The sequence below is a fragment of the Apodemus sylvaticus genome, chromosome 10 (genome assembly GCF_947179515.1).
Source record: "Apodemus sylvaticus chromosome 10, mApoSyl1.1, whole genome shotgun sequence".
NCBI classification, from domain to species: domain Eukaryota; kingdom Metazoa; phylum Chordata; class Mammalia; order Rodentia; family Muridae; genus Apodemus; species Apodemus sylvaticus.
The window spans coordinates 20,044,749-20,069,901 of NC_067481.1; the positions used below are offsets into that span (position 1 = coordinate 20,044,749).

At 48.6% G+C, this 25,153-nt stretch overlaps 1 protein-coding gene across 2 annotated transcripts; it reads left to right on the plus strand.

Annotated features, from left to right (window-relative positions):
• Positions 1–2,222: 2,222 nt before the first annotated feature.
• Positions 2,223–22,385, plus strand: Kif18b (kinesin family member 18B). Of its 2 annotated transcripts, none has more exons than XM_052196347.1 (16): positions 2,223–2,378; positions 10,869–11,195; positions 11,792–11,949; positions 12,260–12,364; positions 12,597–12,707; positions 12,786–12,983; positions 13,099–13,275; positions 13,986–14,060; positions 14,190–14,287; positions 14,687–14,846; positions 15,255–15,376; positions 18,843–19,048; positions 19,297–19,852; positions 20,875–20,955; positions 21,381–21,466; positions 21,688–22,385. In XM_052196347.1, exons 2-16 carry the CDS (start codon positions 10,877–10,879, stop codon positions 21,762–21,764), a joined length of 2,529 nt encoding a protein of 842 aa, XP_052052307.1. In that variant the 5' UTR covers positions 2,223–2,378; positions 10,869–10,876; the 3' UTR covers positions 21,765–22,385. The 2 variants fall into 2 exon arrangements, with proteins under 2 accessions (XP_052052307.1, XP_052052308.1); XM_052196348.1 differs by having other exon boundaries at positions 21,381–21,502; positions 21,688–21,778.
• Positions 22,386–25,153: the final 2,768 nt, after the last annotated feature.

Sequence of the window (25,153 nt, forward strand, 5' to 3'; positions counted from 1 at the left end):
ACCATGCCGGGATTTACGTTTTTGTCTATTTAAAGAAACAGAGAACTTACTCTGTACCTGGGTGGCCTTGAACTCAGAAATCTGCTTGCTGTTGCCCCTCCTGGGCTTGAATTGCCAAGCCTGGAACTGAATTTAGCTGGGTGGGATTTTGCCCCAAGTTCACTACTCCCTTAATCCAATTTAATAATCCTTGAACACAGGATTCAGCTCCACTTCACTTCCTGGTGCCCTTTAATACCATATATTTTATATTTTTCCTTTCTAAGCTTCTTACACTTCTTCAAAATGCTCTTCATGAGACTTAAACAAAGAACAAAGTCTCTACTGGGCTTTTTGAGACTTCCTTTGTCAATGCAATTAATATAAATCTCTTTACATTTGCCTCTTCAGACAAGGGAAAAAAGCAGCCACATTCGCCACCAAAATACCATAAAAACAGTCTCTAGGCCACATATTGAAATTCTTCTCCACTGAAACCTCTTGGGCCAGGTCTTTACAGTTCAAATCACTCTCAGCAACAAAATCTTGCATAGTCCTACTAGGATAACAAATTAAGCCCGGGTTTAAGCATTCCAGTGATGTCTAAATCCAAAGTCCAAGAGTCCACATCCTTACAAACAAAAGTATAGTCAGGCCTCTCACAGCAATACCGCAGTCTCTGGTACCAGCTTCTTCTGTCTTTATTAGGGTTTTACTGCTGTGAACAGACACTATGACCAAGGCAACTCTTAGAAGGACAATATTTAATTGGGGCTGGCTTACAGGTTCAGAAGTTCAGTCTATTATCCTCAAGGTGGGAACATGGCAGCATCTAGGCAGGCATGGTGCAGGCAGAGTTGAAAGTTCTACATCTTCATCTGAAGGCAGCTAGGAGAATATTAACTTCCAGGCAGGTAAGACTAGGATCTTAAAGCCAGGCCCACAGTGACACACCTACTCCAAGGCCACACCTCCAAATATATTCAAACCACTACATCCAGCATATAGCCTGTATCATCTTATGCTATTTTTAGTTATTCTTTTTCTTCTCTACCACCTCTACCCTTTTCCAGGGATTTCCTATAGTTCAGACTGGCCTAGTACTTACTATGTACATGAGGCTGGCTTTGGACTTGTAACCTTTCCCCTCTCCTTCTGCCTTAGGATGTATCACAATCTCCACCTGTGATAAATATCTAATTTTTTTCCTATAGACTGTGAGCTCTGGGTATCATGTATCCCTGTAACATCTGAACCTGTCCTAACAATCCTTGAATGACTCTGAGAACACATCGTGTTGTTTCATTGAGCTTCTACAAGATGTGTTATTCACATTACGTCCTTTTGAAATTTTTACTTATGGGGATTTAGCTCAGTGGTAAAGAAAAGGTCTTGGGCTCAGTCCTCAGCTTGGGGGTTGGGGGGAGGGAGCAAAAAAAAAAAAAAGAACCAGATTCTGTACTTGAAGACCCTAAGCCTAAACCCTCCATTCTACCTGGAACCTCTGTTGAAATACAAATCACAGTAAGAGAGGAGGGCACCCTTAACCGGGAAGCTATCATTAATCAACTGTTCCTTTTGGAGATGAGTATTCCATCTCCAAAAGGCAAGAGTATTCAGTGTTCTTGTTGTTTTGTACTAACCCAAACTTCATGGAATTTTGTTTTGTCCTCACTAAACTAAGTGTGGTTAATAAAGAATTAGAGTCAAGTTATCCAATATTAAATGACTCTACTAGCCTGTTCACAGTTGTGGTGGAGGAAATTTTACCACCCTTACATGCCCCAGACCTGCTCACAATGCCACTGTGAGGACAGTTTACTGAAAACAGAGATCAAGTAAAGGTCTTGCTAGCCTGGAACTCACTATGTGGAAGCTGGCTGGCTTCGAACTTGCATAAATCCGCCAATCTTTGCCTTCTGAGTGATGGCATTAAAGGCACGAGCCACTCTGCATTGGAGGGTGCCTACTTGGACCACAAAAGCAGGTTTAAGATCCTGTCGAATGTGTGGTCGCTGTAACCGAAGCTGAACTCAGCCCACAGACCACAGAGACGGGGCGGGGTCCCTCGTTACTCCGCGAGCTACTGGTTTCTGGCGGCAATACCTCTCAGTCTAGTTTGAGTCCGCCAAAGAAACCACTATCGCGCAAGAGAGCTAGTGCGCAAGCGCACGTCGGGGCTGTCTTTGTTACTTAGGAAACAGCCAATCAGCGAGCTCGGCGGTGACCAATGGGAAGCGCGGATGAGCGAACCGGCTAGTTTGAACGCGCCGCGCCGGAAAAAGGTTGGTTCGGTGGAATCGGGTGTCTGGGAGCTTTCTCGGGAGTCTAAGGACTCCTGTCAAAGGCGGAGCGTCGCGCAAGCGACCCCCGACACCAGCGGCGGAAACCGACGAAAGGTAAGCTTTGGTCCACGGTGGGCGGCACCGCGAGCTGGGTGCGGAGTTGTGGTACGCGCGGGCCCGCTGCGGTCGGCTGGAACCTGAATAGGCCCTGGTTTGGGCAGGTCCGGGACAAGTAGGAGGGCACTTCCTTTACACCGAGCATGCAGCCGATCGCCGTCCCTGCGTCCGTCCCACAGTCCGGGGCCCAGATTGGACCCTCTCATGGATACCGGGTCCTTTGGAAGGTGCTTCCGGCTCCGTAGCAGCTACCCCTCTTCGCGTGGGAGGTGGGATTGGGAGAACCGGAGAGCTGGGACGCCGGGCAGGAGAGAATGAGATAACCACTCCTCTCCACTCCACTCCTCTCCACTCCTCTTGTTCCTTTTGGAGATGATTACTCAGTTGTGTGTGTACGGAGGGAGGCAACTTGGTTACTGGGGCACTCGTAAACACTGGCGTGCATGAAAGAAAACCAGGCCTCTGTTAGTACTAGGATGATCGATTCTTTTAGCTTCGAACATTTGAGCTACTGACGTGACATGCACAAGGTAGAGCCTGTTTTGTGCCAAAGAATTTAAAATACTGGTTTGTGTTGGTTTTGTTGGTCCTGTGCATCACAGGGAAATGCTGTATCATATCACTTTACCAGCGGTGTCTAATATTTGTTGGGCACTTAAAAACCCAGTGCCGTTCAAGCTTAACACAAGCCTGATGAGACAGATAATAAAAATATTACAATTCGCATATTGAGAAACCGAGGCACAAGCTTGACTTAGGAGAGCGTATATAATTTTACTATTTGAGGTGGACGCTATGGAAACTGCTTTTTGCTAAAGAACAGCCACTTGAACAATAATCTAAAGCAAAAAAAAAAAAACTAGAACGGTTTTAATTAAACAATTGTTTTTTTCTTTTCCTGTACTTTTGACAGAGCAGTTGTCATTTAACATGAGTTTATATGTCTAAACTATAAATGTCAAAAAGAATCATGACTCTAAATTTGTACTAGTGAGGCAGTTGAGAGGCGAACATGAATTCTGGATTGTTAACTCAGTATCAGGTTATTTCCTTGGGTGTGGAGGGAATGGTGTTCCTGGAACTTAGTATATTTGTTATTCTCAAAGAGATTCAGAGCCAGTGGTTCTTTTGTCTTGATAACCGTCGGTCTTTCTTTCCTTTCTTTTTTTTAAAGTGGGCCACCAGAATCAGTCTTAATTTCGTATTTCATTCATGTGTCAAGATTTTAAAATACATCCTGTTTGAGGGTAAAGTTTTTACCAATGATCAAAAATTAAAAAGAGTTTGCTTTTTTTTTTTTTTTTTTTTTTTTTTGGTTTTTCGAGACAGGGTTTCTCTGTGTAGTCCTGGCTGTCCTGGAACACACTCTGGCCTCGAACTCAGAAATCCATCTGTCTCTGCCTCCCAAGTGCTGGGATTAAAGGTGTGTGCTACCACCATCCCCCGGCTTCCTTTGACTTTCAGTGAAAAAAATTTTTTTTTACTTTTGTGGATAAGCTTTTCCTTGTTAACAGTGCTTCCCTCGATGTCTCTGTCCTATTTCTTCTCTGCCTATTTTATTATGGAACCACACTCCCAGCCAGTCAGGATTTTTTAAAAAGTATAGATGTATCATATTAGAGGTTTGCAAAGCTTTTCTCTTATCTAGTGACACATCAACTAAAATTATCATACTATTGTATAAACAGTATGTATATACATTCTCTCTCCACAAGCAGTTACATTATAAATACAAGCTGGGCATAGTAAGACACTTCTATAATCCCAGCACCAGAGAGGCAGAGGAGAAGGGTCTCTGAATTTAAGGCCCCCAACACACACACATGCAAATACAAATGAAAAATTAAATTCACATTTGGGAATTAAAAAAAATACCCTGAAGTCAGTTAAATAGATAATATTGTAATTAAAAGAGAGCTGGCATGGGGTTCATGGGGTTAGGGGTGTGAGCTAGTAGCAAATGCTTCCCTACAGTCCTCCCTAAACAGAAGGTATAGGAATTTTTAGTTGATATAAGGCCAATGAGGTGATTAAATTAGCTTGAAATTTATCTTCACACAAATGAACACAAGCCAAACGACCTACAAACAAACAAAAAACCCCACTCAATTCCAAGATATTTATAGTCAGTAGCAAACCTTTTCACTCCATCTTAAAAGTCTAGATTTTATTTTGAACACAATTCAAGTTACAAGTCTGCCCTTTTTATAGGTGTACCTGTAAAAACTTCAAATAAAACCCCAGGAACCAGAAAGTAGCATGTTCAAGGTCCTGAGTTCAATCCTCTACACTGCCAATGTTCAGTGCCTGCCAGTGTATGTGGGGTAGCCTGGGAATGGAGACAAGTACCGCTAAACTAACGAAGTATGCAATGACAAAAAGCATTCCCTGTAAATGAGTAAAGATGCAAGAAAGCTCACTATCGCTGCTTCCAGTCAATACTTTATGGAATTCCTAGCCAGTAAGACAAGAAAAATAAATCACAATTTATAAGATAGGGAATAAGCAAAGCAGACAGGGCAGCATGTGAGTGTAGTCCCAGTACTTGGGAAGCAGAGGCGCCAGGATTTCAAGGCCAAGATCAATGAAAATGAAAGACAAAAGGAGGAAATCAACTATTATAGCTCAGCATTAGGATGTGTGCAATGCCCAGCCCTGGATAGAAAAAGCATAGCCTATGTATGATATTCTACAAGCTGTGTGCAGGAGGGACTGGTTATTGTAACACATTGTTCTATGGATGCCAAGGTGAGGGAAGTACAAAGCCCAGAAGCTGGGCAGAAAAAACCTACTGTTGACCTGCGGGTCCAACTAGTGTAAGGATGGAGTAGTAGCTAAGCTCTCAGTGTGAGCTGAGATTCTAGCCTTGCCTACCATCTGTTTGATGGGTTATCTTTGTTCCATGACTCGTGCAACAATTCTCACAGAATGGGATTGTTGGGAAAGCTAAAAGAAGCCATTTGTAAAGCATTTAGCATAGAGTGCTTACCATTCAGATACACTTAGTGAAGCACTCTGTAAATGTTAGCTATGATATTTAATTTTAGGCTTTTGGGTTAAGCTTCTGTTCTTCTCTAGCCCCTATTCATTCACGGGAGAAGTTCCAGTCAGCATCTGCTGCATGCTGGGAAAGGCCCCCAAATACTTGGGGTGAGCGTATGAGACAAGGCACAAGTGTATGAGAAATGCTAAGAATCAGTGAAGGGGCTTTAGCTGCCGCTGTAGCAGCCGTGGGAGAGCTGAACTCCTTCCTTCCCCTCTGTCTTGGCTCTCATTGTCTGCAGGGGGATCCCCACAAGTCCTCAGAGATTCTCCTCCAGGGCCTTCAGAGATTGATCTCATCCCTACAAAGGTGGGCAAGAGAAACCACCCCTAAAACATCAGGATCTTGGCTTCCCAGCCCCAGCTTAGCAGCATACTAGCCTCTGGGTTTTAATGAGCTGCCCAGGGTTAGAAATAGGGCTTGAGTGTGGCTGCCTGTGAACCCTGAAGATCTTATTAAAGAATCATCTCCCTTGTACTTTGGGCTGAAATGCTCTTTCCAAAGGAGGATCAAAGCAAACTTGACAAACGTTCTCTCATTAATCTCCCCATCCCCCTGGGGTGGGAGCAGATTGGTAGCTGCTCTCACTGGCTCTCAAAGCAGGAAGCTGATATGACACTGATGTGTGGCTCAGGGAGAGACCTCCCTGCTAGGCGGATGCAGAACACAGACCAGGACCCAGGTGTCCTTGGGGCACCCATGCCAAGCGTTACCTTACATTCTGCACCTGGTGCCCCCAGCACTGTCTTGGGAAGAAAGAACATCTCATTAGGCAAACAGACTGGCCTTGCTGGCCCTCGGCAGGCGGGAGAAGAGAGCTGTAAAGGTTATGCTTGCTCCTTGCCAGTGCCCTTTTTAATTTCCTGCTTAGAATGTTAGGCTGCTCTGTGGCTCCTCCTCAGCCAGAGCTCTCCCCAGCCTCAGGGACTGCCGGGGAGGCAGCCAGTGGACCTAAGCATGCTCTGCCTTTCTGTCCCCAGAGAAGCAGGTCTCCTGGGAGTGTGAGTGTAAAACGAGAAAAGGAATCTTTGAGTGTTGAAAATGAGATAGATAGAGTCCATATCTGCAAGTGCTTTCAAAACATGTAATCTAGTCTCAAAAGGGACCATAGTCATTAATAAACATAGGGACTATTAAAGTCATGTGACCATCAGAGCATAATATATAATACCATCAGACAGGACGGCAGAGCTGCGGTCAGACTGCCTGGGTTGGAACTGGCGCTCCATCACTCACTAATACTGGAACCTTGGGCAAGTTGCTTAACCCTCTCTGTCTCAATTTTCTCACTGAAAAATGAGTATAATAATGTTATCAGTCTTGTGGGGTTGCAGTGGAGATAAAGGAGACGATGTGTGTGAGCTGCTTTGAACAGACCTTGATAGAATGCATACTTTGCTAATATGTTTATTATGACAGTCTGATTGCCGGGATGAAAACTGGATTATACACACATAAAAGGATTGTTGTTGGTTGGTATATTTCCCTGGTTGGGTGCTGGAAGAAGTTAAGGAGTCCATGAAGGAATGGGAGTTTCAAATGGCTCACCCCTGCCTCGTTCCCAAGGAACCCCAAGCCGCGGCCAGAATAGTCAGCAGAAGGTCCACTTTCCTTTGCTGAATGACCTTCATTATGACTGATCAGCGGATATAACCTTTATCGGGAAAGCATTCATCTGTTTATATCCCTCAGGAGCAGCTCCTATTCCTTCCCCATGTTAATATGTCCCTAGAGCTGGCCTAACTGACTCCTACACACATTCTAAAAAATCCACCCCTACCTTTGGTAGCTTGCTCAAAGGAGAAATAGACAGGCACAGAGATATGAAGGAGTACCAAATGACTACAGGCTGGAAGCCTCTGGAATTATTACCAGATTAACACTGGGAAATCTGTTGTATTACCCTGTGCATCAACAGATTGAGGGAGAGACACAGCATAGTCATTTCACCAAGTACCCATTCCTCCATCCCTACTGGGCAGTGCAGGCTAGGCAACCACAGAAAGAAGAGCTGAAAAGAGAAAGCAACTGTCATTATTTGCAAACTATATTATCATTTAATTGAAAGGCCTAAGAGAATCAATGGCAGTCTATTAGAACTAATAAGAACATTTGGCGTTCTGGGTGGGTGCAGGTTATGCATCCAGATATTCAAAGCTTTCCTGTCTATATTCTGGCAAGATATGGCTTTGAAAATGCAATTTTAAAAGGCGTCTATTCACAATATAACAAAGACTGTGAAATAACTAGTAATAATCCTAATCAAGAATGTACGATACTCATGAGAGGAAAATTATGAAATTTTACTGAATGGAAAGAGACAGCAGGTCCTAGGTGGGAAGCTTCCATATCATAAAGACAGGCAGTCTTCTCGTATTAGCCTATAAATTAAAAATAATCCAAATTAAAATCTTAGTAGGGTTTTCTTCATGGATGTTTACCAGAGAATTCTAAACTCATATGCAAGGCAAGCTGTCCGAGAGACAGAGCACACGGAGACACATGGCAGAGGAGCGACGGCAGTGGTGGGCCAGAGAGGCAGCAGCTGCGAACACACAGGCCCACAAATAAGATCAGGCCTCTAAAAAATGTTTTGCATTTGAACTTGGTGGGAAAGACATTGTCTTCAATAACTGATCTTGAGATAATTGCTTGCCAATTGGAAAGAAGGATATTTTTAAACCTTCACTATTCACAACAGTTTTATCTTCACAGAGAACAAAATGTAAGAAAGGAAGGTATTAGACAGGGATGTAAGAAAAATGTGTTGCTTTGAAGAAGAAGAAAGTCTTTCTTTTTTTCTTTCTTTCTTTCTACTTTTTTTTTTTTTTTTTTTTGAGACAGGGTTTCTCTGTGTGGCCCCGGCTGGCTGTCCTGGAACTCACTCTGTAGACCAGGCTGGCCTCGAACTCAGAAATCCGCCTGCTTCTGCCTCCCAGAGTGCTGGGATTACAGGCGTGCACCACCACCGCCCAGCTTCTTTCTTTCTAGCGGGATCTCTCACCATATAGCCTGGATGTCCTGGAACTTACTATGTAGACCAGGCTGGCCTCCAACTCACATAGATTGACTAACCTGCCTCTGTCTCCCCAGCCCAGAAAAAAAAAAGTCATCTTAAACAGGACATAGAAGTCATAAAAAATACCTGGTCATGGTGGTACACACCTGTAATTCCAGCATATGGGAAATAGAGGCCAAAGGTCAGGGTTCAGGATCACCCTGAACATACTGAGTTCGGGGTCAGCATTCATGACAAGAGACATTCCTTCCAAAAAAGAAAAAAGCCATATGAGGAAAGAATATATACATATTTGACCATTTAACTGTAAGCCAGAGTAGTAGGTCATTCCTGTAATCAATCCCAGCACTTGGGAAGTAGAGGCAGGAAGATCAAGACTTCTAGGCTAGCTTCAGCTATGTAGTTAAAAACACCAGCCTGAAAAAAACAAACAAACAAACAAACAAACAAAAAGACACCAGCCTGAGCTACTTGGGACCCTATCTCAAAAAAATGTATCATAAAATAAAAATCACTACATAAAGGGGGGAAAAAAGCCACCTGAAAATTGCTAACTACAGTCTGTCCTTACTGGGTCAGTGGCGGCAACTCTTCCTAGCACTTGGGAGGTGGAGGTGAGAGGAGGGGGTAGTAGTTCAGGGTCATCCTCTGCTACATAGCAAGTTTGTAGCTAGCCTGAGCTACATGAGACCCTGCCTCAAACAAACAAAAATGTTTCAAGTTTTACTACAGTTTAAGGCAGGTTTTCCCCATGGTTACTTTAATACCAGTAATAGCCAGTAATGTATCCCAGGGAGAGAAGACAGCAAACATTATCAAAGGTGCTAAAAGCTCTGTATCTTTCTAACAACTGAATTTAAAATAATAGAATGGGCTGGAGAGGTAGCTTAGTACTAAAAGGCTTAGTAATATAGTAACAGTAACCTTGGGGCTGGAGGGGTGGATCAGCAATTTAAAACATTTACTGTTTTTTCAGGGGACCAGAATTTGATACCCAACACCAACCCAGGGGGACTTGCAGTACCATCTGATGCCCTGTCTGGCCTCACATAAAGTATCCACACACATACATACACATAATGAAATGTTTGAGAGGGTAACTACATATCTGGAAAATTTTTACTTAAAGAGTGAAAACATCTTGAGGAATATAAAATGTACCTAAATAATCAATAGCCATACTTTTGCCTAAAATGTTTTGTTTATTTAGGAGGTTTTGGTTTGTGAGACTAGGTCTAGCTAGGTAGCCTTAGCTGTACTCAAATTTATAGAATCTTCCTTTCTCTGCCTTCCAAGTGCTAGGATTAAAGCTGTCACCATCACATCCAGCCTAAAATATTTAATAAGTATGTAAATTTGGTGTAATTTCAGCTGTAATAATATCAGGGTTATTTTTGAGGGAAAAGGACAATTTTTTTTTAACGGTTTATTTATTTTATATATGTGAGTACGTTGTTGCTGTCTTCAGACACTCCAGAAGAGGGCATCAGATCCCATTACAGATGGTTGTGAGCGACCATGTGGTTGCTGGGAATTGAACTCAGGACCTCTGGAAGAGCAGCCAGTGCTCTTACCTGCTGAGCCATCTCTACAGACTGGACAATTTTTCTTACATATTTTGCGGTTCTGGGGTCAAACCCAAGGCCTCCATTATGCTAGTATAAGTGTTCCATTAAGCTATACTCCAACTTCCAAGTTATTTCTCTTTTCTTTCCCTCTCGGTCCTACCATGGAAGCCAGAGTGTCACACAAACGTGCCTCCAACATTCTTATTTTCCTGGGACAGGACCCAACCCTGCCCCAGGTGGGCCCTGAACTTGTGGTCTTCCTGCTCCATCTGTTTCTGTAACTGGGATTATATTTTTTCAAAATCAGGCTATTTCCAATAAATTTCTTAAAAAGTTAAGTAGCATAGCAAATACCTGGTAATAACTACAAGAAAGTCCAGTGAGGGAGTCTTACTACTAGATTTAAAGTGTGTTTTAACAATAGGGAAATCAAGTTGGATAGGAGTGTAAGTATGGGCAAATTGTTTATCACATTTCATTTCTCATGAGGGGGCCATGCCACACAGCATGTGTTGGGTCAGACAAAACTCAGAGGAATCCTGGGGACTGAACTTACGTTATTAGGCTTGTCAGCAAGCAAGCACCTTTACCATTTCACTGGCCCTATAACCAAATGGCTTAATGGAAAATATAGGAAGTCCAGTAAACGACCTTTGGGGAAAAAAGCCATTTGAATATGATAGAAATGCTATTTCAAGTGAGAAAGATATATATGACTAATTGATTCTGCTACTGATATCTCCTTGCTCTCTAGAGGACAAACTAGAGTGGAGGTTGGCCACTAGTAAGGCAGGTGAGAGGCCCTTCAATACTGATGAATACTCCTGAGTTGGTGTGGTCCTCATCTCTCTGCACAGGTGTTGCCATGGTGATGGCTGTGGAAGACAGCGTGGTTCGGGTGGTTGTGCGGGTGAGGCCCCCCACCCCTAAGGAGCTAGAGAGTCAGCGGCGGCCTGTGATTCAGGTGGTAGATGAGCGGATGCTGGTGTTTGACCCCGATGAGTGTGATGGGGCATTTCCTGGCCTAAAATGGAGTGGCTCCCACAATGGCCCCAAGAAGAAGGGCAAAGACCTGACATTTGTCTTTGACCGTGTCTTTGGTGAGATGGCCACTCAACAGGATGTGTTCCAGCACACTACACACAATATCCTCGACAGCTTTCTCCAGGGCTACAACTGCTCAGGTGAGAACTGCCTGCTGGGTAATTTCTGGCTTGCCTCTCATATATTTTTCTGAGAAAAGGGTTCCATTTCTCTTCTGATTTCTGTGCTTTGGTCGTGGGGTTCATTTACTTGAATTCCACTGGGTTCTAGTCTGCAGTAGCCAATTAGTTAGACACTGAGTTTGAATGCTTGATGCCTACAACACTCTAGAGAGAAGAAATACCATAAGATCAAGTGTGTGTATGGGTGTGTGTATGGGTATGTGAGTGTGTATGTGTGTGTGGGGGGGCGTGTGAGTGTGTGTATGTGTGTATGGGCATGAGTGTGTGTGTGCGTGCGCGCATGCGTGCAAGAACTGTGGACCTCCATCAGAAGGCAGCTGTAGCATAAAGAAGGAAGGGATAGTTCTCAACTCCAGTGCAGATCCTACTGACCAGAAATCCACAGGCTAAACCTGAGGACTGAGGGGCACCAATGGCCGAAGCCTTGGGCTGTGGTCATAGGCAGCAGGGGAAAGGGATGTGGGAAGGTGGAACTTGGTGGAAGTGAGCTGGGACAGGTCTGGGAGAGGAAGATTTGGCCCCACTGTCACCCTGTGGCATTCTGTCCTGAATAGTGTTTGCCTATGGAGCCACTGGGGCTGGGAAGACGCACACTATGCTGGGAAGGGAGGGAGAGCCTGGCATCATGTACCTGACCACCATGGAACTGTACAGGCGGCTTGAAGCCTGCCGGCAAGAAAAGCAAGTCGAGGTGCTCATCAGCTATCTGGAGGTAGGGCTGCTACTGCTCTGGCCCACGTCATACTTCATTCTCAGAAACCCTGAAGGGGGTGGGGTGGGGCGGGGCGGGGTGGGTGGGGAAGAGGCTCCAGGGAACAGACTTAGCCCAGTGAGAGACCCTGTGAAAAGAAAACCTGTCCTCCTCTTGTCATTTGACCTCGTCGTAAAGTGCCACTGCAGGGTTGATGGCTCAATGGCAGTTCTACTGAGTCTGGCCCTCCCACCCCAGTGAATGCTCTCTGTGTTGCTGTCCCAGGGAGAGTGATCTTCCTCCGGTCTCTTCCTCTTGTCCTTTTCCTAAGGTGTATAATGAGCAGATCCATGACCTCCTGGAGCCCAAAGGCCCCCTCACCATCCGCGAGGACCCTGATAAGGGGGTCGTGGTACCGGGACTTTCTTTCCACCAGGTATTCACTGGACCTTGGGTGTGGCCACCACTTCATTGGTCCTCTGGGGTTCCCTCAAATGTAGTTTGGGAATCTCCTGGATACTGTGGAGGTGATTGGGGGTAAGGGGGTGGTGGCAGTGGTAGTGGCAATAATTGTGGTAGAGTGTGGCAGTCTCTGAAGATCAGCCTTCCTGGCAGGAGAAGAGCCCTGGTGATAAGACACGACCCGTCCCTGGGTATCTTTTCTATAGCCAGCCTCAGCTGAGCAGCTCCTTGAGATGCTGACCAGAGGCAACTGCAGCCGCACGCAGCACCCCACGGATGCCAATGCCACATCTTCCCGCTCTCATGCCATTTTCCAGGTGAGCAGCATCCTGTGCTCAGCCTAAAGCTGAGGGTTCTGATGTCTGCACCCCTCACTCCTACCTTCTGCTCCCCAGATCTTTGTAAAGCAGCAGGACCGCGTTCCAGGGCTGACCCAGGCCCTTCACGTAGCCAAGATGAGCTTGATTGACTTGGCTGGCTCAGAGCGGGCATCTAGCACCCATGCCAAAGGAGAGCGGTTGCGGGAGGGTGCCAACATCAACCGCTCTCTGTTAGCACTCATCAATGTCCTCAATGCCCTGGCCGATGCAAAGGTACTGCCGAGTTGCCCAGCAAGCACCCCAAGAACTGAAGATGGGCACCTGGACCCAGTGGTCCTTCCCTCCAGCACAGGGCAACCTAACCCAGCTCTGCGCTTACTGCCCCCAGGGCCGCAAGTCTCACATACCCTACCGAGACAGCAAACTGACCCGCCTGCTCAAGGACTCCATCGGAGGCAACTGCCGCACCGTGATGATCGCTGCCATCAGCCCATCCAGCCTGACCTACGAGGACACTTACAACACCCTCAAATATGCTGACCGTGCCAAGGAGATTAGACTCACAGTGTGTGCCGGGAGGGAGGGAGCCCCCAACCTGAGAGGACATGGGGACAAGCCCTAGACAGCCTCCTTAGATTCCTGGTCACTGTTCCCAGGCTCAGAAAGTGCCTTGTACTCATGAATGTCTTTGTCAGTATTGTTCCGTCTTGAGGAAGACTTCAGCTAGACTGAGGGAGGATAGTCTAGTCTAGACTTGCTACAGGCAGCAGAGCCTATCCAGGATCAAAAAGTGGCATAGGTGCCAGGCGGTGGTGGCGCACGCCTGTAATCCCAGCACTCTGGGAGGCAGAGGCAGGCAGATTTCTGAGTTCGAGGCCAGCCTGGTCTACAGAGTGAGTTCCAGGACAGTTAGGGCTATACAGAGAAACCCTGTCTCGAAAAAACCAAAAATCCAAAAAACAAACAAACAAACAAAAAAGTGGGATAGGTACCCCTCTGCACTGACTCCTCCAAAAGCAGAGGACTTCTGGTCTACCTGCCTGTCTCTGCAGGGAGTTCTACTTACCTGGAGCAGCTACAGAGCAGCCCTCTGCCTTGCTACTGTTGTAATAAGAGTCAGGTTCAGGCCGCACACAATCCTCGCCCCTTGGTGTGCCCCAGGCACACACTGACTTGGAGAGAGGGTCTCAGTCACATGTGTGGGCTCCCTATCCCTATCATGGGAATAGCTGTTATTTGTTTGAATAAACAAATCTCTTATGTGTCCTATCTCAGCTGAAGAGCAACGTGGTCAGCGTGGACCATCACATTAGCCAATATGCCACCATCTGCCAGCAGCTCCAGGCTGAGGTGAGGCGTCCTCTGGGAACCAGACTTGGGGCAGGGAGCAAGGCACAAAAGTTTGGGGTCCTGCTGGGGTCCTGCACCCTGCCTTTGTGGTCACCTGGGGCTCTGCAGACTGGGCTACTGTTGTTTCAGGTGGCTACCCTGAGGGAGAAGCTCCAGATGTATGAGGCTGGAGCCCAGGCCCTGCAGCAGCGCTCCCCACAGCCCCCCAGGTTGAGCATACCACAAAGGTGAGCTCTGCCGCCCCTTCCTGCCCCACCCTTCTAGTCAGCTGGAGAAGAAACGAGCCCCATTCTGTTTCTGCCACTTGGAGAGCTGGGAATATTCGCCTGTGTTCCAACACCCAAAACAGGGTTCCTCACTAGGACCCAGCAACTCAAAGGTACCTAGATGGACACTAACATCCCAGCCCAAATAAACAGACAAGTGTTTCCTCACCCGAGAAGTAGGCCTCAGGGCTGGGTCTCATTGTCTTAACCCAGTCTCTCTGGGTCCCTGGCCCCAGGGACTACCCATTGTCACTCGTTGCAAACGGGGCTCTGCCACCCAGACACCAAAGATTTCTGCCTCCCCTTGTTTACTCCCCCTCTTAAACCTCTCAAAATTCATTTCTTCCTTAACCTTCCTAGTTCCTCACTACAGCCTGGGCACTCCAGCCAGTCCTCTGCCTCAGAGTTCCATGCAGAGTGTGAAGCCCCTCAAGAGGAGAGCCTGGAATCAGATGCCCAGGGGCGGGAGACTGTGGAAGAAGATGCTTCCAAGCAGGAGCAGTGCCCCCAGGGCAAACAGGTAGGACTGGAGGTGGGTGGGGCCGTATGTGTCAAACCTGGGCCATAAAAAGACATGGACTGGTGGGATGCACATTTTGAATCTGTCCGGTTCTTACTTGTTTGAAAGTGACTGGGAGAAAGGAGGGGAGGACTTGATTGATTGGTTGATTGATTTTTGAGCATTGTTTGTGTGTGTGTGTGTGTGTGTGTGTGTGTGTGTGTGTGTGTGTGTGCGCGCGTGCACATGCCATAAGGCATACGTATAACTCAGGATAATTTGTGAGAGTTGGTTCTCTCCTTGTTCCCTGCCATGTGGGTCCCAGGGATTGAACCCAGGTCCTTGGTCTGTTGAGTCATGTTAGCATCCCAGGGGAAGGATTTTAGGAGATCATCCTGGCTGCTCCATTAATGCCCCCTCCTTCTTTAGTTTCTAACCCAGAAGCCAGAGCTGACCCAGCCAGGGTCCCCTAGTCCAACAGTGCGGGTGAAGCCAGACATGAGCCAGCACCCACCACAGGAACTGGATGCGGTTGCAGACCACTCCAAACAGTAGGTGTCTTGTCTTCAATAAGTCCGAGGTGGGGAGTGGCAGGTCAGTCTCCTGGGCTGACAGCTGATGCTTAGAGTGCCATGAAAGTTCTAGTGCTGAGCTGATAGGCACGTCTCTTTTCTTTTCTTTTGGTTTTTGGAGATAGGGTTTCTCTGTAGCCCTGGCTGTCCTGGAACTTGCTCTGGAGATCAGGCTGCCGTCAAACTCAGATCCTCCTGCCTCTGCCTCTGCCCCTCTGCACCTCTGCACCTCTGCGCCTCTGCCCCTCTGCCCTTCTGCCCCTCTGCCTCTGCCTCTGCCCCTCTGCCTCTGCCCCTCTGTGCCTCTGCGCCTCTGCCCCTCTGCACCTCTGCCCCTCTGCCTCTGCCCCTCTGCCTCTGCCCCTCTGTGCCTCTGCGCCTCTGCCCCTCTGCACCTCTGCCCCTCTGCACCTCTGCACCTCTGCACCTCTGCACCTCTGCCCCTCTGCTTCTGCCCCTCTGCCTCCGCTCCTCTGCGCCTCTGCCCCTCTGCGCCTCTGCGCCTCTGCCTCTGCCTCTCTGGGGTTAGAGGAGTGCACCACTACCTGCTTTAACTCCCCTTGCATCAACTTTACCCCATGCTTTTCAAGCAATCACACAAGCAAGGAAAGCAAACAGTATCCCCAAACCTTACCAAGTCCCAGACAGACAGACAGCACCATGCTAGTAGGACAGGCTGCTGGGGCTGGCAGGTGGCTTTCCAGTCTATGTGCAGAACTGCTGTCCACAGTCAGGAGGAGCCAGGCCCCACGTGGAAGAGGGGTAACCGAGAGTCAGGTTTTCCTATGCACCTTTAACAACAGATTGTGGCTCATTTTCCCCAGAAGTAAATAAGAGCCTCCACACCAAGCCAAAGAAGAAAAGATTCGGACCATTTCTTCTGGGTCACAGAGGGGATTTTCTCTAGTTTTCCCATGGCTCCCAGTACACAAATCCCCGTCCACTTAGCATTGCTGCTGCCAGCCCCACTCTCCCCCCCAGCATGGCTCACACTAGGCAGTGTATTTAAAGCTTCTGGACAGAGGGCCTGCTTAATTTAACTTCTTGTCGAGGAGTATCTGTCCCTGACTCAGCAAAAATGCTGCGGCCTGAATCATAAAGGCTCATTATCTGTCTCATGCTGCCATCTCCCTGGGCCCTGAGGAGCCCGGGATACACGGGTGGGATGGCCCACTGGCCTCCCAGACTGGCTCCTATGGACATTCAGTGTCCCCATTGTACAGCGAGAGGCCACTTGGCCACCATTTTGGCTCCGCCTATGGCTTTGTGGCCTCTGACAAGTTACTTCGATCTAGGCTGTGATTTGAAAATCACAATTCTTATGTCCTCTAAGTTCTTTGAGATGGAATACTAATAAATATGACACAGGGTCCCAAGGATTCAATGCTGCAGGCTGTCTTAGTGTTCTTTGCATTTGGAAAAGCTCTGACAACCAGATAAAGTAATTAATCTTTGACTTGACTAGAACTTGGACCACCAGGGCACTGAATAGATTTGAGTTTTTTTTTTCTAGTTCAGTAGTTTTTCAAGACTTTAATTTTTTTAAATCTTTGTTTGTTTGGTTGGTTCTTGTTTTGAGACAGGAGTATCTCTACATAACCCTGGCTGTCCTGGAACTCACTTGCTTGGATTAAAGGTGTCACATGAAATCTTATGTTGAGGTCATAGTCTATCTTATTTAATCTCCCTATATTCCAACAAAGTAGATACCATTTTATAGAAATAATAGTTAGTGTGCCGGGCATTCTGTGAATATCCTACATGTAACGTAAGTCACTTAGGGTCTGATGGCACACACCGTTAGTCCTAGAACTCAGAAGGCTAGACAGGATCTCAGAGTTCCAGATCAGCCAGAATGATGAGGTGTAATACACAGGACAGACAAAACAGAGTTGTTCTATCTCACATGTGCTGGAAACCTAATTTGAAAGCCCATGTCCACAAAGGGAGCTATGCCCTTCGTCCACAGCACAGCAAACACAGTCAGGGTCGTCCGATATCCGGGGTGGTGTATTTCTCCCAATGCCCACTCTTTCTAAAGAGTTCAAGTCTTCCTCATAAAAAGTGGCTCAAAAAGATAGAGTTTTTGCAGTGTCCTCCTTAATTAATGTCCTGCCTGCTTTCACGAAGACCTTGAGGCCACTTTTCCAAATGAGTTTGTGTTTTCTGAGCACACACTGACTGAGGGCAGTGAGGGGGTCCAGAGAGTCTAGACAGGTGGTTACCTGAGGACGAATCAGTTACTGTGAATAATCCCTGCCAAGGTAATTGTGTTTACTCTTTCATCACAGTTGTGCCTTAAAGGAAGGGAATTTTCTTTATGAGAATCTAAATTTACAATACCAATAATCACATTACCCTCAGAATTTCCTTTAAATAGTCCCTGGTGCATGTGAAATTTGTATTGGTTTTCACACACTTTTTCAGGAGCCTTGCCATTTGCTAGAAAACACATCTCCAAATGCAGTTTTCAGGGTCTACTCAAAGCCACAGTCGACATAGCCTAGCTTAATCTCCCTATATTCCAACAAAGTAGATACCATTTTATAGAAATAATAGTTAGTGTGCCAGGCATTCTGTGAATATCCTACAAGTAACGTAAGTCACTTAGGGTCTGATGGCACACGCCGTTAGTCCTAGAACTCAGAAGGCTAGACAGTATCTCAGAGTTCCAGATCAGCCAGAATGATGTGGTAAACCTGTCTCAACCAACAATATAGCCAGATGTGATGGCACACACCTTTAATCCCAGCACTTGGGAGGCAGAGGCAGGCAGATCTCTTGAGTCTGAGGCCAGCCTGATCTATAGGCCTAGTTCCAGGACAGCCAGTGAGTCAGGATCCTGCCACTGGGGTGTATTGAGCTGGGATCTGAGCAGGACTGACTGGATCTGGGTTCTTAACCGTTACCTTCCCCTCAGGGTAACCGAGCTTCAGGCACAGCGCTAAGCTAGGAGTGTGCATGTCTGTAACACTAGCATTAGGGAGGTAGAGACCAGAGGGCAGATCTGGAGTTCAGTCACATCTTGAGCTATATAGCATGTTCAAGACCAGTCTGGACCACCTGAGACCAAAACGCCACAGCACTATTAAGGGGCAGAGCTAAGGAGAAATGGAGAACTCCCAAGTCTAAGGCCTCTTGGCATCCTTTCCCTGTTTCCCAAGCCACTGGCTTTGTTGTGGAGCATGTATGATAGGTGACACCTCCCACCACTGCCTGTAGAGGTATTGGCCACCAGTAAGGGTATGTCAGAGTAGGACCCAGGGCCAGGAGGAGGGTGAAGCAGGTAACCTAGCCTGGGCAAGGCAGGGGGGACCTCGCAGGAGAGCCCAAGGGCCCTCAGTCACATCCAGAGTGATGGGACAGCGTACAACACAGACGCCTGCCTGCCTGGTCTGCCTCGGTCTAAGTAAGTTATATGCAAATTCTCTATCCTCTGTTTCAGGTTGGCCCTCCGGGTGCTATGCCTGGCCCAGCGACAGTACTCCCTGCTGCAGGCAGCCAACCTCCTGACTCCCGACATGATCTCAGAATTTGAGACCCTGCAGCAGCTAGTGCTTGAGGAAAGCATCGAGCACGGGCCTGAGAACCCCAGGTCTCCTGGTCTGGCCAGGGGGGACCCGCTAACTCAGGAGCTGTGTTCAGAGTCTAGTGAGTGTCACCTGTTAGTACACCCTCTAAGGCCCTCCTGTAGCCAAGGTGTGACCTGGGACCTCACATGCTGGCTTATGCTGGGGTGGGAGGCTGGAACCTAACAGAGGTCATGGTTCTCTATTCACAAACAAGCCAAAGAGAACCGAGGGGTTAAGGCTCTTTGTGTCTGCTGTGTCCCATATTCTACCCTCTTTCTCTCTGGCCAGCCCCAGTCTCGTCTCAGCATTTTCCTTCTCTCTGTCCAGAGTCTTCAGGGTACTGTGGTCCAGTAACCCGGACCATGGCAAAGCAACTGAATGGTCTCACACACACTCTGGGGATCCCACTGGCACCTGACTGCCCCTCAGAGAAGATGTTCCAAAAACCTACCAAGGAGAAGAAAAGGAAGCTGAGCCCCGAAGAACCAGGCAGCCTACCAGCCCCAAATCTGGAGATGAAGCGCCAGCGCCAGTCCTTCCTCCCCTGCCTAAGGAGGGGCTCCCTACCTAAGGCCCAGCCATCCTCCGAGCCTAAGGCCCAGCCATCCTCTGAGCCTAGAACTCCCAAAGGAGAAAGGCCCTCTTCCCCTTCCCCCTCCTCCTCCTCCCGAGTCTGCCCAGCCACAGTCATTAAAAGCCGGGTACCCCTGGGCTCTTCTGCCTTACAGAACTGTTCCACTCCTCTGGCCCTCCCCACTCGTGACCTCAATACCACCTTCAATGTCTCTGTGGAGTCCCCCTCTAAACCCAGCTTCCACGAACTCATTGACTGGGAGAAAGTTTCCCCGGAGCTCAACAGCACAGACCAGCCTCTCCTCCCCAGGTGAGACTCCAGGCATCTCCCGCATCGGCCAGAAGACGGAAGGTAGCCTGGCTCTTGGAGCAGAGACATTTGCCACCTGTCTCCTCTTGGTCACTCGTCAGCCTCATGCCCAGGCCTAGGAAAGCAGAGTATGCAGCTGGAAGGCTGTCCTTACCCCAACTCTGCTGGCTTGTGGCCTGCTCATGAGCAGCTGATGGGACCTATGCTTAGGAAGGGTCCCGGAGAACCAGGAGTTAACAGGCCAGCCCTATCTGTATCCTTATGCTCTGTTTGGTTCCATGACCTGTTCTGAGTTTGTATCCCACAGACAAATACCTATTTCATCTACTTGAACACCAGATTTTTCTCTCTCTCTCAGTGTCGAGAATAGGAAACAAAGACAGCATGGTGGCACATACTGTTAATTCCAGTACTCAGAAGGCAGAGGCAGGGCCTCTGTGAGTTCAAGGCCAGCCTGGGCTATATAATGAGTTCCAGGACAGCCAGGGCTACACAGTGAGACCCTGTCTCAAGAAGAAACCAACAGGGTTAGGCAGGACACTATGGAAGGAAAATTTAATTTAGTGTTTTCTAGTGCAAAGACAGAACTGCTACCTTTGCCCTCTAACTACACCATGGGGGAAGGGAACAGCTACCTGCTCAGGACTGAACAAGTGGCAGAGTGACCTGGACATGTAAGGCTGAGGCCAACAGACTGTCCACCCACAGCCCCACACCTTTCGTGCCCTCTGAGCTGGCTCTCAGTAACAGGCTCAGAGCTGGGCAGGTGGAAGGGTGAAATTGCTTGAACTCCAGCTCCCGGGATAGACGAGAAACTGACATCTGGATGTTCTCCCAGAGCAGGGCTGTCACTCAGCTGTCGGCCCGAGCTGAGAGAGGCAGGGATAGAGACCACCTCTTACAGAAAGAAGCCTCAGGTCATTTGGTCTGGCCTTCCTGCCTGCAAGCTTGAGGCAGCTGGAGAGGAGACAGGTCAGCAGCGTTTCTGGTTCCCTCCTGACCTGTCTCTCTCACCCCCACAGCGCACCTGTCCTCCTATTCACGAAGGGCCGCAAGCCTTCTCTTCCTACAGTCACTGTGCACAAGAAGAGGCGCACTGTGAGGTGAGGCTGGCGGTGGGGAGAAAGCTCTAACTAGAGCAGTGGACATCACCTGAGCATAGGTCCCACTGGTTTCACCTTGGAGAAAGCAGCCAAGAAATTGTGAGCAGCTTAGTTCTCTGGCTGGGATTTCTCTGGTCTGTCCATATCTATCACAGGATTTCCCCAGAGATGATGTGGGCCTCAGCCCCTAGCCACAAGAGTCCTTGTCCATTGGTTACCCTGCGGATTGGAATTGCCCTTCGCCTCCGTTTCCTTGAGTGTTCCTCATTCCACAAGCCTCGCCCTCTTTGTGCTTTCCATTCTCACGTGGTTTGGAAAACTGCTGTTTAGCTTCTGCCCTCAGGTTTAGTGCCTAGCAAACACACACCTGGTCCAGAACCTTCCTGCCACCTCCTCACCTTGTCTCCCTGCCTGCCCTCCTTCAGGCCCTCGGTCTCCCGAGGCCGCAGCTGCATTGCCCGGCTCCACAGTAGCACCCTGAAGAAGCCAGACAGACCCTTCACAGTCCCGGGTAACTGGAACTGGGGACAAGCATAGCTGGGCAGAGGTAGCCAATAAAAATGGGGCAGGGTGCGTGGGGACCCGGGTGGAAGGAGGGCATTTCAGGGACCCTCAAGAGGGAGGAGGGGGACAGGATGAGAGGCGAGAGCTATAGGGCAGACCCTCACTTTGTCTGTCTGTCTGTCTGTCTGTCTGTCTGTCTGTCTGTCTGTCTGTCTAACTGGCCTGCAGAGCCACCCTTGAGTCCCCACTGCCTTGATGACCAGAGGACTCCTAAGGAACTGATTGGGGTGACAGAGTGCTGTTAACTGAGAGTCCCGACCATGAGGGACTCCTGACGTCCATGATGGTTCTGATCTACCAACAGCCTCCTCTTGTCCTTGGAGCTGCCAATGCCAAGAGTCCCTGGCCTGCCTTCCTCACCTTGGAGCAATTAACACCACATGCCTTAGCTCTGCTATCGCCCTCCTGCCCCTCATCTGTTTGCCTTCTTTAGTAGTCTCTTTCACACCCAGCTTCTTGGTATATGCATATTCCTCTGTGAGTGCTAAACGTGTGGCTGTATTAAGAATCCCATCAGGGTCTCTCATTTCCCAAAGCCTTCCATGCAAGCAGGGAACTCGGGGGCTTCATGTCTCACACCGGGGTCTGCACAGTGAGGGTGGGCGAGGACAGGAGGGGCTGCTGACAAGTGTCATGTTAGCTGTCCTGGTGCTGACCACTGCATACATCCAGAATGTAAGGAGGCGGGGATGCGAGGATAGCGCCTTCAGTCTAAATGCTGGCTGCTTGGGTCAGTTATTTAGGTATCCTTCTCATCTTGTCTTCTCCATATTCACATGAATTTATATGTATTCACATGGGTGTATGCCTGTAGATTTTTTTTTTTTATAATTAATAAACATCTCCATCTCTGGTGTCTTCTTCTACACTCTGAAAAGTTACTGCTGATTTTTCTTTCTTACCCTTAAGACCTCAAGCTGGGTTTGGTGACACACGCCTGTGATCCCCGCATGTGGGAAGCCAAAGCAGGAGGATCATGGGTTAGAAGACAACTTTTGCTACAGAAGGCAAAAGAAATCAACAGGGCATGTCTAGGCCTGCAGCTCGGGTAGGGGGCTTGCTTAACATACTTGCAGCCCGGGTTCAAGAAACTTAGAATCCAGAAAAAAAAGATACCTGCCTGGCCTCCCACAGCCTTTTGTTCTGGGCCTGTGTTGGGCTTCTCACTCTAGTAGCAGTCCTCTTCCTGGGCCTGGAGATGGCTCGGCAGGTAAAGGCTCTGGTTTTGCAGGCCTGACAAGCTGAGTTCAATCCCAGAGCCCACTCCACAGTTGTCCTCTGACCACACACACACACACACACACCATGGCATACATGTTGCCTACACACAAAATATTTTCCTCATTTCAGGGTCTTTGCCCCCCCCCCCCCCCCGTGGGTTTAGAAGGAACCTCACCTGGCTGTCCAGTACATGCTAGAACCTTAGGTGGCCCATTCCGCTGTCCGGAATGGCCTTTGGTGATACCCAAGTCCCAGGGAGATCTCCAAGTGCGTCCCAGCTGGAGTCCAGTGCAGCCTGCTCCTCCCCCCACCCCTCCACCTTCCTTTCCATTCACTGGGTCGCGTAGCAATTCAACATGGTTATCTCTCTTCTCTCCATGAAGACATGGTTGGCTGAGTGAATTAATAGTGTAAACAAAATTAGAGGAGCTTGTGTTGAACTTGCTTCTGAAAACAAACATTTAAGGGTATTTAGCACATTGTGAATAGTGTGTAAACAATGCTGCCGGCCTCAAAGGAGTTCTCCCTGTTTTGGGGAGCAGTCACCCCTGCATGCCTGGGCGCCTCCTGCTCAGTTCTGTCCTTTGTTGGGACAGCAAGGAAAAGAGGGTGGACAAGCATCCCTGTGCTGCCAACCTGTGTCCCAGAGCTGATGCTCACCCAGTCAAGTGGAGAAGAGAAACCAAATGGAGCGCCTCCGCCCATCCTGTCTGCAGTGGGACTGCAATGTCTGGGATCCAGCACACTATCTGGTTTTTTACATAACACCGGACTACTTCCTTTTTGAAGCAAACAGACATCAATTCTCTTTCTCAGGCATGGGGTTCCCGCCTCTCCAATTAGTCTTAATGAGTTTGTTCCCCTGTGTACCACGGCTCCCTCGAAGCCATCACAGATGCGCATCTGCATCCCCTGACAGCTTGGCTCGGTGCTTCCCCTTCAGGAGGCCATGCTGAGTGACGCTAGATTCTGATGGAATAACTTCCCCATTTCCTGGGGTCTTCACATACTTTACCGCTTCCGATCATCACTACCGCCCTTTGGGTGCAGAGGCAGTCGGCATGGGGCAAGGCAACCAGTAACCAGGGCCAGGAGGGCATGCTAATGCTCAGTAAGTTCCTTGCGTGAGGTAGAGTTTGCCAGGGCTGGGGGCAGCCTGACAGTGGGAGAGAGGTCACTCTTGACAAGGCTGTCCGGCAGCTAGCATTCACTTGGCAAACATCTGTGCTCTGCGGTACAAAGTGTGCTCTCGGGTGACCCATAAAATGGACAAAGACTTTGGGCTGATGGGACCAAGCACGTGCAGCTCCTGCCCTCAATCACAGGAGGTCAGGCCGAGAGCTCGCCGGGTGGTGTCCTGCTTGCCATAGGCAGTTGGGACTGCGGGAGGGCAGCAAGCTGACACCCAGCTTCCGTCTGACTCGAATGAGCAATGAGACTCCGAAATTGGATTGTTCTTTCATAGAGTCATCCACGAGACATGGCAATCAATGCCTCCCCGGCCACCATAGGCCCGCCTCTCCCTGCATCATCGCGGCCTGCTCCAGTGAACTTAAAAATTCTGTCACCCCCACACCCCCTAGAGTCACCACCCCCTTGCTCACACTGAGGCTCAGATCTGGACCTTCCATGGGCATATACATTTATCCCAGTTCATAAAGTCAGGCTTGGGGCCGAGAGCCGGAAACCTTTGTGGTGGAAGAAGGCCTGGCACTGTCCCTGTGATGACATAAAACAGCAAGATCTACCCCCTGGGTTTCCACGGCATGCAGCCTTCAACATGCTCCCTTCCCAGATTCCCAACCCGGGGACTCCTTGGCAGCCAGTTCATGCATTCTGTCCTGGAGTCATACTCCTGTCTCCAGAGTCTCCCTGCAATGGCCTCTTGGCTCTGGCCTCTGCTCCTCGAGGGTTCCTGGTTCCAGATGGAATGGAAGTCATGTGGTCTGGTCTTGCGTAGTTCTTTTGTATTTTGCTTGCTTGCTTGCTTGAGACAGGGTCTCTCTATGGAGTGCTGTCTGTCTTGGAACTCATCGTGTAGACCAGGCTGGCCTGGAACTCAAAGTGATGCCCTGGCCAAAGGCATGTGCCACCATGCTGGCTCGTCTCTGCTCTGTGATGAGGGATCCAGGACAGCTGGGGATGAATGTTGCTGAGGGAGGAGGGGACCAGATTCACCTCGAGACCTCTGAGAACTGTTTTCTGATTATTTGTTTTTATTTCATGTACATTGGTGTGAGGATGTCAGATCCCCTGGAACAGGAATTACAGACAGTTGTGAGCTGCCATGAGGGTGCTGGGAATTGAACTCGGCTCCTCTGGTAGAGCAGTATGTTTCAACCAAGCCTCACAGCTCTCCTCTGCTCAGCACAGCCCCATCCATTGGTCCATCCTATCTACTTGCGGGTGGTGG